A 14,173-nucleotide genomic window follows, 5' to 3' on the forward strand; every position below is an offset into this window, starting at 1 on the left:
GTAGAGGGGGGAAATATGAAAAATCAATGCTTCCTTCTCCATATTGCTGTAGCCCAGAATCTGGCTACACTTACATGCCACATTAGATAGCTATGGACCAGTTAGAATTTGTTTCAGGAAGAGAGGCAAGGGGTAATGTGTTTTTTTTCTGATCCAGAATGCAACCATGGAAGCAAATCAGTCCTTCCTCTGTCAACTGACACCAAGCAGGCATTTGAGAGGTTGGATAAGGGACATCCTGTAAGTTTATGACCCTTTCACATCTGTGTATTGGTTTACATATGTACTGTAGACTTGGATTAAGGCATTGTATTAAGCACCAACAGCAAAAGGTGCAGGTTCAAATGGTAGCTTATCACAGCCATTCAATTTGTACAATGGGACTCGCTAAGGATGTCCACTTTCACCCTTGTTTGTGTTGTCTCTAAAAGACCCTTAGGCTACAAGACTCCAGGGAATAGGAGTGGTGGATAAGATAGCTGACGCATCATTCTATGTTTAAAACCAAGACATACTCTTGTCAGTTATTGTGAGGAAATTCAGAAGATATGGTAAGCTTTCAAATTTAAAGATTAGCGGAGATAAAGCAGATATTTTAGGTTTCCAGTACCATATTCAGAACGCACAGCACCTAGGCCACTATTCAAATGAAAAAATGAAGGGGCTAAAATATTTGGGGATTACACAAACTTACTTTTGTAATGATCTTTTCTATATATAAATCATATTTCCCCACAGGATATAATTAAACCAAATGTGAATCATTTTCCAATCTATGCATGATCTTAGCTAGGGAGAATAAAAAAAATAATGTTCACAATTCGGCTAAGAGTTATTTCTTTTAAATGTTTCCTCTTACAACTTGTATACTTACAACTTATTTTAGGTCTTTCTGGTGCCTGGTGAATAAGATTGTGTGGAAGCGTCATGGACCCCATATCTATTATGCAGTACTTATTAAATCTAAGAAAGTAGTAGGCTTAGTACTCCCAGACTTTAAACTACTATATAAACTTTGTACATGTATTGGCCTGAATTGTAGCCTGGACATACTTCTTACACAATCCTGAGTGACGTATAGCTAGAGATGATATTTTTGATCCCCAGTTTAGACAGCTTGCTAAAACATGGCTCCCTAACTTCAAAGATATTAGAAATGTGAGATATTTCAATAAATTCTTAAAATGGCAGTATAAATTCTCCTTAATGCCATGTACTCTCTGCTCCCTTATAGAGTTAAGGACAAAGTGGTTTGTATTCAATTTAAAATCTTGAAGGTATAGAAAAATTCAACACTTCGTACTTTGTGACAACCTTTTCACAAGTACTCCGCTTACTGAAAGATCCTGATCCATTTGTAAAGAACGCTGGTATAACGAATACCCGTTCTTTCAGACACTCCCAAACCAGCTAGGGAATTTGTGACTATAGCCCTTTTCGCCTGGAGCACTGAGTCGATCATTCCTGAAATCCTAGCGAGCATAGAAGAAGAATACAGCAACACAGCAATCGCATACCCAAACATCAGTCGAAACTAGATGCAGGGTACAACAGGAACTTTTATTGAACAAACTCACACAGAATATATACCCCACAAGGTTAAGGGAGCCTGATTACATTATCATATGCAGATGAAACTGTATACAGAAACATAATTAACCTGAGCTAATTAACTAGCCATCTGGACAGAAACAATAGGTGAATGGGAATCCAGACCTAAACAATGTTATAATTAACATGCTAATTAACTCAGCACTGCAACAAGGCTAAAACAAAGTACATCACACATTATTCTACGTATAAACACAGAACACCTTATTAAACAGACAATAGCAGAAGACCCAGTAGCAGACTGTCCATCTCCTACATTGAAGTACTTGGAATCCACATCTAAGCATTGCTTTGATTATTTAGAAGTCACAGACTTCATGGCAACGGTCTACAATAGTCTATGAGGCAACGCTTATACAATGTTCTATCATTCTGATAAAGTGGAATTAATGTATCATAGATTTCTTGAGGGATATTGTGGATAAATATTATCCCATTCGAAGTAATCAAAACCATATTCTCAGTGTCCATTAAGTAGTTGTTCATTTTTTGGTCACCCTGTGCCCCTAATAGACACAGGGTGACTTACACACAAGAGGGGCCTAGGGAGCTGAGAGAGGGATTTCTCTCTAAGGTAAGCTGGGTTCCACGGGCCCCCCAACCAAAGTGACTCCCATCACATCTCTCCCCTTTCGGAAGGAGACTAACACAGGAGGAGACCCCAGACGGTTGACTTTGAAGTTAGTCTGTAGAGCCAGTCCCCCAATGCCCGTAACCACACAGTACCCCAAACAAATTGTCCCGAACAGAGCATTACTCCCCCAGCCAACCTCTGCCTCTCTCGTAGAACATACCAGCTGCGGGAGAGAAGCGTGGACTGGCCAAAGGCTGACAATATCCTGTCTCAATGCCAGACCTTTTTCTGGGGTTGTGTCAGTGGGTGTCGGGCAGAGGTCGTTGACTTTCTGTCCCCCTGCCAGCACTTCAGCTGCGTGTAGAAGCTTCACTTCATCAGCTTGTGGCTGGGGAGAGGGACGGACTGCCCCGGCTCCCTGGAACTCTGCAGTTGCTACTGGTGCTGGGCAGAAGTTGGTAGCACTCTGCCCTGTTGCCAGCACTTCTGCTGGGGACTCTACATAATCCGCTCCGGCTAACTGTTGGGGAAGGAGGCCAGTTTCTGTGGATCTCTCGCTGGGGACTAAGGACGACCACCTTCTTTCCTGAACTGTGTAGCTGCCGTTGGGGAGTGACCGTTTCATCTGCTCTGACTGTTGGGGAGGGAGGGAGGCAGACAACCTCCTCTCCCTGAATCCTGATCTGCTGCTGATCTGCACCTTCTCACCCTGGGCCTCGGGAACTGCCGCAGGTGTGGGGCAGAGGTCTTGGACCCTCTGTCCAGTTGTGAGTGCTTCAGCTGGAGAAGTTCATTTTAACTCCACACATACTGCTGGCAGGAAATCCCATGTCCCTGTCAGTGGTGTAGCAGAATGGCCAGCTGCCTGTTTTCTCAGGGAGGCGGATGCTGCTATTGGTGTTAGGCAGAGCTCAGTGATGTTTGGCTCTGATACCAGCTCTTCTGCTGGAAGCTCACCAGGTTGTTTTTCCTCAGCAGAAAAGTCTATTAAATCCACAGTCTCTGGAATTGCTGAAAGTCCAGGGCAGGGGCTGGTGGCCCTTGGACTCAGTGCCAACAATTTGGCAGGTGACTTATCATCCATAACATCCTTCGATTAAAAGTAAATTAAATCTGTGATCCGGGGCTGGGGAATGAGGACGGCTTCCTTTTCCCCCCAGCCCTTGAACTGCAGCTAGGAAGATGAGCCGGTTGCTCCATCTCAGGTGCCTTTATCCAGCTGCTGGACAGATGCATTCCTCCATCCAAACTCGTCCTGTGCAGAAACAGGTTAGTCAAGGTCAATCAACACTTGCCGCTTCCTTAGTTTTGGTTGCAGGTGAGCAAAGCACACTGTTACTGTGCCACAATGCTGACTCTTCAGCCAGGATTTCCAAACTGTCAGCTGGTACTTACTGATAGTCCCAGGCAAATGGAAGCCAGACCTACTGCTGAGCAGAGTCTAGCAACCGTCTGTAGGCGATCTCCAGCTCCCATTACTGATTGGCTAAAAACTCGAAATCTTCCAGTGCCAATGCACTTCCAAGACATTCAGCATTTCTTCTTTTTATTCCAAGACCAGTGAGTCTGACATCAATAGTAGGCAAATTAATGGAAACCCTATTAAAGGATAGGATTGTGGAACATCTTAAATCCCATGGATTGCAAGATGAAAAACAACATGGGTTTACTTCAGGGAGATCATGTCAAACAAATCTTATAGATTTTTTTGACTGGGTGACTAAAATAATAGACGGTGGAGGTGCAGTAGACATTGCATATCTATATTTTAGTAAGGCTTTTGACACTGTCCCACATAGAAGACTTATCAATAAACTGCAGTCATTGAGCATGGACTCCCATATTGTTGAGTGGATTAGGCAGTGGCTGAGTGACAGACAACAGAGGGTTGTAGTCAATGGAGAACATTCAGAACAAGGTCATGTTACCAGTGGGGTACCTCAGGGATCTGTACTGGGACCAATTTTGTTTAATATCTTCATAAGTGATATTGTTTTCCCCAAAAACTGCATTTGCACTTCGTATTGTGACCAGTACCTCTCCTGGTTGGAAGGGAGAATTTTTCCCTGGTGTTGCTGCTCACGGGCTAGCGCTTCCTTCCAGAGTTCACAGCGAACAGAATCATTCCATCCCAGCAGGACCTGCTCTGAAACTAGTCCCCTGTGCTGTATCTGCATCTCTCGCCACCTCCTTCCGAATTCCTCTTCCATGGCGGCTGGTATCTGTACCTTTCCTCTCCTGCTATCCGGACCTTAGATCCCGGTGGAGGTTTGGATGACCCAGACTGCAGGAAGCATCCCACCACTTGCCATCAACTGCAAAGAAAGCTGGTATTCTGAAAACCTGTTCTTTCAGACACTCCTGAACCTGATAGGGACTTTGTGACTATAGTCCTTTTCGCCTGGAGAGCTGAATTGATCCCGAAATCCTAGCGAGCATAAAAGAATAAAGCAACTCAGCAATGGCATACCCAAACATCAGTCAAAACTAGATGAAGGGTATAACAGGAACTTTTATTGAACAAACTCACACAGAATATATACCCCACCAGGTTAGGTGAGCCTGATTACATTATCATATGCAGATGAAACTGTATACAGAAACATAATTAACCTGAGCTAATTAACTAGCCATCTGGACAGAAACAATAGGTGAATGGGAATCCAGACCTAGACAATGTTATAATTAACATGCTAATTAACTCAGCACTGCAACAAGGCTAAAACAAAGCACATTACACATTATCCTAAGTAAAAACACAGAATACCTTATTAAACAGACTAAAGCAGAAGACCCCAGTAGCAGACTGTCCATCTCCTACATTGAAGTACTTGGAATCCACATTTAAGCAAAGCTTTGATTATTCAGAAGTCACAGACTTCATGGCAAAGGTCTACAATAGTCCATAAGGCAAAGCTCATACAATGTTCTATCATTCTGATACAGTGGATTTAATGTATCATAGTTTTCTTGAGGGATATTGTGGATAAATATTACCATCCCATTTGAAGTAATCAAAACCATATTCTCAGTGTCCATTAAGTAGTTGTCCATCATTTTCTCGGTTACCCTGTGCCCCTAATAGACACAGGGTGACTTACACATAAGAGGGGCCTAGGGAGCTGAGAGGGATTTCTCAACCTCTAAGGTAAGCTGGGTTCCACGGGCACCCCAAACAAAGTAACAATGCACTACGTCTCTCTAATTTATATACTGTCGGTGGCTCCTACAGAACCTGAAAAATCTTCCTTTAAAACTACAGAACAATGCATTTCTAACTACTGAACTGTGCCTTAAATGTGTCCATAGATGGATTGAAATTTGGTTGGTTCATCAGGGACCAGGCAAATTTCGATCCATCTAGGACAGGGACTGTGGATGATATATAATTTTTCCTGGTGCTTCCTCATGTTAGTACTGATGCATATGGCTCCATTCTCTAACTTATGAACATCCCTCCAGTGTAGCAATAAAGGAATTCCTCAATTATGAAGCTCCATTCTTTTTTTCTTCAGAAAACTACCTTTTTATCCCAGTTCAGCTTCCCCAATTTAGAAAGGGCTGCTATCATTCATAATGAGGACATTATCCTGCCCACCCATGTAGCTGGGTGCACTATAGCTTGCATAATGTGCTGCTTTCCTTTTGGGCATGCCAATATAGGCTTGTGCATTCACAACATTCTGCTTTCTTATTGGGTTTAGCAAAATAGGCTTTTGCATTTTTTACTTCCTTCTGGTTCACCCTTCCTTTCTTCTAAGCTGGGTGGACAGAAAATGGCATAACTTCCAAGACATTCTACCTTCCAGAAGTCGTCTGGCCGTCATTTTCATTGGCAGATGACGTCAGTGTTGACCGCTGGAATGCGAGTTTCGTTTGGCCATTTTCTTGTGGCCAACTTTCTTATATGGGTCTGACCAGATATGAGCTTGGTTGCTGTATGGGAGAGGAGGAGTCTGCCTTCCCTTATGTTTTTAAGCCCAACATAGTAAATATGGCGGTGTCTGCCACCACTTTTACAAGTATACTCTCTTTTGGTCTGCTTTCCTCTTCTGCTGCCTAGGGCGAGTCATTTAGGATTTGGCTTTTATAGTGTTACCATTTTCTTCTACCTCGCTTTCTCCACTTTATGAATTTTTATTGCTGTCTGATACCTTTCATTTTTTTTATTGAGTTTCTGGTACTTCCATGTATCATGTGTATGTTATGGTTTTATTTTTTAACACATCTCTTTATTTGGTATGGGTTACAGGAATATTTACATTCATCTGTGCTTATTGGTTGTTTTGCTGCTGCTCTTTTTTAGTAATTATTTGACGGAATCATTGAGTCTGCTCACACCTCAGTTTTTTTTTTTTTTTTTTTGGAAAGGGCCATCTTTTGGTCTCTAGAAAACTGCGATAATCCTTTATCCTCTACCTATAGTTATTGGCCTATGTCCTCTAAGGGTCATCAACGTCACTATTCTGATGAATCTCACAGACATCATGTCCATCATTCCAAAACAATTATGTGTTGGGTGAAGAGGATTCGTGAGGCATGTTTCAAAGAGGCTACCTCTTTGGGTACATAGAAACCTCAGGATGCAAAAAAAATAATTAGAACCCCAAACATTATATATATATATATTTTTTTAGCAGAGACCCAAGAGAATAAAATGGGGTTCTTTGCAATATTTATGTCACACTGTTTGCCGAGTGGTCTTTCAAATGCAATTTTTTTTTTTTAAATAAAATTTAACCACTTGCCTACTGGGCACTTTTACCCCCTTCCTGCTTAGGCCAATTTTCAGCATTTAGCGCTGTCACAGTTTGAATGACAATTGCACGGTCATGCAATGCTGTACACAAAAAACATTTTTATTATTCTTTTCACACAAATAGAGCTTTCTTTTGGTGGTATTTCAATCACTGCTGGGTTCATTTTTTACTAAAAAAAAAAGGCCAAAAATTTCTGAAAAAAAAAAAAAAAAGTTTTTCTTAGTTTGTCAGTAAATTTTGTAATGAAGTAATTTTTCTCCTTCACTAATGTGCGCTGATAAAGCAAAACTGATGAGGTGGCACTTATGGACACTGATTAGATGGCACTGATGAGGAGGCACTAATATGCGCACTGATATCCAGCACTGATAGGCGGCACTGGAGGGCACTACAGATGAGTAGGCAGGCACTGACTGGCATCACTAATGGGCACTGATTGGTGTCGCTGATGGGCACTGCTGGGGATTTACTGTAATCAGGGCACTGATGCTCTGATCACCTGGTCACCACTTCGAGGAGGGGTCGCTTATCGGCTCCTCACAACACACCCCGACAGTGTGAGGCGAGGAGTGCCGATAAACGGCACTTCCGCATTTATATGTGACCACATGCGATCACATGGGGAAAGAGCCGTGTCATTGGCTGTTTACCAAGATCGGGGTCGTACAGTGTCCTAGGAACATGGTGCGGCTACGATTGCCAAGCTGTGCGCCCCCACGGGCACATGAGAGCGGCTGTTATGGGGCGCCATCATATGACACCATCCCAGAACGAGAGCCGCACCGCTCAGCTCTGGGCGGGCGGTGAGTGGTTAATGATTAAAAAAATAAAATAAAAAAATGACAGTAAAGTTAGCCTAATTTTTTGGTAGAATGTAAAAGATGATGCATTCAAAACGCTAAGATCAGCATTTTTAAATACTTTAGATTTTTGAAAACTGGCGCTGTTGGTTCCTGAGTAAACCAAAAGGGATGTCACGGCTTTGCTTCCAGGCTACTATAGCCGAGTCCCGATCAAAGCCGATTCCCGCTTGGTTTGTGTCCTTGGTCCCCTACCTCTGCTTGAAATAACAAGCTTATTGCTATTACAATAGAGCAGACCGTCAGCACTAAAAAAACAGGGTGATGCCTGCAGCTGCAGTACAGTTACGTGATTTGGTGGCAAGTAGTTAATAGAGGAAAGTCAGAATGTTGAGTTTTCTACCACTTCAACATCAATAGATACATTCAGCACCGTACCCCAATTAAATTGAACGTTTATTCAAAATTGAACACAATTTCTCGATATATCAGTTTTTCGTCTCTATGGGGTTGGTTTACTAAAGGCAAATTTACTGTGTACTGCAAGTGCCCTTGCGCCAAAGCTTAAATGAGGTAAAGTTTCACTTTGCAAAGAATACTCACATAAAAATCACATAAAAGGAAAATAAAAAAACAGCAGTTTTGCTTGTACATGAATGGATCATAGAAATCAGCAGAGCTTCCCCTCATTTCAGAGCCTCCCTCGGATCTAGAACAACTGCACCTGCAGTGCACAGTAGATAGGTCTTTAGTAAATCAACCTCAAAGTATTACTTTATCTGCACACTTCTTAACACAGTCTCAATGGGAACCAGTGCAATCTAATACAGCATTAGCAGTTCTCAAGTAAACTTTGCCCACTCTTAAATAATATATCATACCTAATCTCATTGTTCTCCCCTCATTATAATTTTGCTTTGCTTAATATTCTTTACAACTAATCTCTTACTTTTCTCTTCTCAAACTCTATTCCTTTTACGCTTTCCTCTTTACTCTCATTTTACCCATGCCCTCTTCTTTCCATATTTAACCACTTGCCACCCGCCCTATTACAGATTGACGTATTATCCTGACTGACAGCAGAGCGGCGATCGGTGCTGTTGTGTGTCACTCTGATGTGGGCTCTTTACCATGTGACCAGCTGTGTCCAATCACAGCAGGTCACATAGTAAATAGGAAGAGCCGTTGATCGGCTTTCATCAGTTCGTGCCTGACAGGCACGAGTAGAGGAGAGCAGATCTGGGGCTCTCCTGACAGGGGGGGGGGGGGTCTGTGCTGGTAATCAGAGCATTGATTACCAGTGCAGACCATTAGGGTGCCACTAGAGCCACCAGGGATGCCCATCCACGGCCACCAGGGATGGCAATCAGGGCTCAGGGAGCCTTCCAGTGCCCTCCCCATCAGTGGTGCTGCTGACCACTGCCATGTATCAGTGCTGCCCACCAGTTCCCATTATTGCCATCTATCAGTGCCGCCCACCAGTGCCGCCTATCAGTGCCCACTACTGCTACCTATCAGTGCCACCTATCAATTCTGCATATTAGTGCCACCCCATCAGTGCCCGTTAGTGCGGGCCTCATCAGTGCAGGAAAAAAACGTATCTATTTACAAAATTTTATAACAAACAAAAAAACTTTTTTTTTTTTTTTAATTTTTCGGTCTTTTATTTGTGTACCAAAAAAGAAAAAAAACTTGCGGTTATCAAATATCACCAAAAGAAAGCTCTATTTGTGGGAAAAAAATGACAAATTTGCAACAGTGCTAAAAGCTGAAAATTGGCCTGGACAGGAAGGGGGTGTAACTGCCCTGTATTGAAGTGGTTAAGACTAATATGACACAGCTCCCATCAACAAAAATAATGAAGTGCTCCCCAGTTAAACACTACATATTTTGCCACTATTTGTGGCATTATCATGGGTATACATGCTTCTGTGAAAGTGAAAATATACAAAGTACCAGTCACTAACCAAGCTGTACTGTTCAATTTCCCTGGAGGCAAGGGTCCTTGCTATGCTGTCTGGCAACGTTGCTGGGACACTGGCTGATTAGAATTAATAATTATTTGGCAAGCAGAGCTGTTTACAAATATGTATTTAAACTCTGTATTTAGCGGTTTGTCTGGAATTCAGCTTTAAAAGTCTGTTGAAAAAGATTAATTCTGACAACATGTATATTTATGTCATAGGAGAGATAATATGCTGGCAGCATTGTATGTTACAGTAATTTAGCAACTTACCAGTTCCTGTTCAGCAGATAATTTGCCAGTTCTTTTACTCGGTTAGAATTAATTGCCTCAGTTTTTAGCACATTGTAGCATTTTGTTTTCACAAACTTTTCAAGCTGTTCCTTCTTAATCACACTGTCCAAAATTAAACCCTTTATCTGCAAAAAAAAAAACATCAAATCATTTGTGGATAAGATTCCAATAAAAACATATTAAAGGAGTCATAAAGTCAGAAGGTTTTTTTATCTTAATACATTCTAGGCAGGGCCGGTGAAAGGACATTTGATTACACAGGCGAAGGTGCATTTTGGTGCCCCCTCATTCTTCCTCCCACTCCACCACCCCCCCTTTCCCATATGGCATACATTTTATTTGTGCTCCATTAAGCTATAGTGGTTCTGCATGCATGGCACAAGAGACAGTCAGAGACTGCAGAAATTTCACAAGAGACCGTCAGAGACTGCATACATGGCACAAGAGATGGTCAGAGACTGCATACATGGCACAAGAGACGGTTAGAGACTGTATACATGGCACAAGAGACTGTAAGAGACTGTATAAATGGCACAAGAGACAGTCAGAGGCTGTATACATGGCACAAGAGACAGTCAGAGGCTGTATACATGGCACAAGAGACAGTCAGAGACTGCATACATGGCACACGGGATGGTCAGAGACTGCATACATGGCACACGGGGTGGTCAGAGATTACATACATGGCACATGGGGAGGTCAGAGATTACATACATGACACACGGGGTGGTCAGATATTACATACATGGCACATGGGATGGTCAGAGATTGCATACATGGGATGGTCAGAGATTGCATACATACATGGCACAGGGGATGGTCAGAGATTGCACACATGGCAAACGTGATGGTCAGAGAATGCACACATGGCACAAGGGCAGGACTGGTACAATAATATACAGCACAGCTTGCTTGCCTCACCTTCCACAGATGAAGGAAAAAGAAATATTTAATCTTTGACTGTGCTGTACCACCACTGCCAATCGTGCTCCTCCTGGGTCTTCTGCTGGCCTTGGCCCCCTCCCCCTGGTCTCACTCCGCTCTAGGGTCCTCCCCGGGCTCCCTCTCTTCCTACACGCTCTGTGTGCTGCTGGAATGGAGACGTTCCTGACCCTCCGAGCCACAGCCCAGGTGGGAGGGATTGTTTATTTTCATGTTCTAGTGATCCTCGCCTCGAAGGCTGAAGAGATGGGAGGTAGTCTTCAAGTGTTTTAGAGTTGCGCTCTGTGCTGCAGCTGGCAGAGGAGGAGGAGTGCAGTAGGCAGATCAACAGATACGAGCGGGTGAATTAAACAACGCCCGGCCGCGGCCAGGGCTGTGCTGCACTGCCTCCTATCTGTGTACTAAGCTTGGCTGGGTAGGGGGGCGAGCAGGGCTGGCCATCGGCACCAGCAAAAGCAACTATTAGGAAACCCCTGGCCTTGGCGCCGGCCCTGATTCTAGGCGTTAAGATAAAAAGCCTTATGTGTATAGAAGCCCCCCCTAATACTTACATGAGGTTCATCTCTCTCTCCATCGATGTCCACAGGTCCCTCCTGATTGGCTGAAATACAGCTGCGATGCCACTGGCTCCCACGGCTGTCAAAGTCAGTCAGCCAATCAGGAGAGAGATGGGAAGGGGCAGAACTGCAGCGGTCAAAGTCAGTCAGCCAATCAGGAGAGAGATGGGGAGGGGCAGAACTGCAGCTGTGTTTCTGAATGGACACATGAAGCTGCAGCTCGACTCGGGTGCCCCCATAGCAAGCCGCTTGCTGTGGGGGCACTCAACAGGAGGGAGGGGCTAGAAGCAGCAATGAGGGACCCGAGAAGAGGAGGATCTGGGCTTCTTTGTGTAACAGAGAAGGTAAGTATAACATGTTTGTTATTTAAAAAAAAAAAAAACGAGACCTTAGAATCACTAAGTTCATGCATGAACAGGCAGCTAATACTCAGGGCCGAATCTAGCCGACCTGATGTGGGGGTGCAGTAAAAAATTTCAGGTGGGCAGAGGATGGGAGGTCAACAGGGGAGTGTACAGGGGTCAGTATAGCAGTGTAAAGGGGTCAGTATGGCAGTGTACAGGGGTCAGCAAGGCAGAGGACGTATATGTTCCTAAAGGAAAACTTTGCCTTTAACCACTTGCCGACTGCCTAACGCCGATCTACGTCGGCAGTCAGCCCCTCACAGGCAAAGTGACGTAGGGCTACGTCACTAGCTTGTGAGGGTCTAGGGAGCGAGCGCGCGCCCCCGAATATTGTTATTTTTGCAAAATTGACGCTCTTTTTTTGTTTATAGCGCGTGATCAAAAAATCGCACAGGTGATCAAATACCACCAAAAGAAAGCTCTGTTTGTGGGAAAAAAAGGACGTCAAATTCGTTTAGGTACAGCGTCGCACGACCGCGCAATTGTCCGTTAAAGTCACGCAGTGCCGAATCGCAAAATACCCCCTGGTCAGGAAGGGGGTAAAATCTTCCGGGGCTTAAGTGGTTAAACAGTATAAACAATATGCAAACATTGACAATATTACCAATACTCATAACAAGTAATCTGCCTGGTGTACATTTAAAAAGTAAAGACAGCATGACAAAATGTAAGCTTTAGGTAAGATTAGGATTATGAAAGACATCGGGAACCCTGGGAAAGAACAGAAAAGTTCTGCAGCTGGCCAGTAGGGAGTCTTAAACAGAATCTGCACCAGCTGTATACAATGCACACCTATACCACAGTCCTTGTTCACAAACTAGAAATTACTGTACCACAACTGACAGTCTCACAGACACAAATAAACCTCAGGACAAAAACTGAATTTTTGTAAAATCTTAGCGTAAAATTCCTTTCTCTGAGTCCTCTGACAGTCTCCACCCACTCAATCAGTCTTCACCAATGGGTATTGACCTCTTATCCATAGGAGCAAGCTAGGCATAAGACTTGTTAAAAACAAAGTAATTTACATAGACACACCTATAGGGGCTGTCCCACTGGTCCAATACCCCCCTGCCATCAGCCATCCCAACTCAGTTTGGTAGCAAGCAGTTAAAGTCCACAGAACCCCAAATAGAGGGGCGGGGGCAGCGACTGTCAGAGGACTCAGAGAAAGGAATTTTACGGTAAGATTTTACAAAAATTCAATTTTCTCTTACGTCCTCTGACAGTCGCCGCCCACTAATTTAGTCTTCACCAATGGGATGTCCCAAAGCAGTGTAGACATGAGGGGTGGGAAACATAACCTTCACAAAGGCAACGCAGCACCCATGTCAGAGAAAGGAACCTTACGTGAACAGAAAGGTATCCTTCTGGGCAACAGAAAAGCTCAATTGGAGCAACCACCCAGGAAAGCAAATAAACAAGGGGGAAAAAACGACCCCAACAGCCAGGGACCCGCAAAACCAGGGCCCCCCTAAGGCACTGCCGCACACAAAACTTTGTGGCCAAAGGAGGCATCTGCGGATGCCAGAACATCCAGTTTGTAGAACTTTGAAAAGGTGTGCACTGACGACCAAGTTGCGGCCTTGCACACCTGGGCCACCGAAGCCTGATGCCGGAAGGCCCAGGACGCACTCACCGCTCTGGTAGAGTGCGCCTTGACAGGAAGGGTGGTGCCCGTTCCTTAATCGAATAGGCCTGTACAATCGTCTGTCTGATCCATTTTGAAATGGTCGCCGCAGACGCAGCCATACCCTTCCGAGGTCCCTCAGAAAGGACAAAAAGAGAATCCGACTTCCGAAAGGAATCAGTGGCCGACAGGTAAACCCTGATCGCCCTGACAACATCCAAGGAATGTAAGGCAAACTCCTTAGGATTCGCGCAAAGCGAAGGCAGAACAATGTCCTCATTGAGGTGAAAATCAGAAACCACCTTTGGAAGAAAGGACTGGTTGGGTCGCAAGACCACCTTATCCCTATGAACCACCAGGTAAGACAAAGCCGCCAATTCCGACACTCTGCTTGCCAAAGTGATCGCAACTAGAAAAGCAACCTTTTTTGACAGCAGAGGCAAAGAAATTTCCCTGATGTTTTCAAAGAGAGGACGTTGCAAAACGGACAGAACTAAGTTCAAGTCCCAAGGAGGTAGAGGAGGGGCCAAGTGACGCACACCTTGAATAAAGGTGCGAATCAAAAAGTCAAGACGCCGCGGGGCGCTGAAAAAGGACGGCCAGTGCAGACAGCTGGCCCTTAATCGTGGTCAACGCCA

At 44.1% G+C, this 14,173-nt stretch overlaps 1 protein-coding gene across 1 annotated transcript in view; it reads right to left on the bottom strand.

Annotated features, from left to right (window-relative positions):
• KNTC1 (kinetochore associated 1) overlaps nt 1-14,173 on the bottom strand; it is a 792,142-nt gene that overhangs the window by 23,394 nt on the left and 754,575 nt on the right. Inside the window, exon 62 of the mRNA XM_082256649.1 lies at nt 9,982-10,127. Within this exon, the coding sequence (XP_082112775.1) occupies nt 9,982-10,127 (146 nt within the window). The remainder of the gene's footprint in view (nt 1-9,981; nt 10,128-14,173) is intronic.

Source organism: Pelophylax lessonae (genome assembly GCF_965119305.1).
Source record: "Pelophylax lessonae genome assembly, chromosome: 1".
NCBI classification, from domain to species: domain Eukaryota; kingdom Metazoa; phylum Chordata; class Amphibia; order Anura; family Ranidae; genus Pelophylax; species Pelophylax lessonae.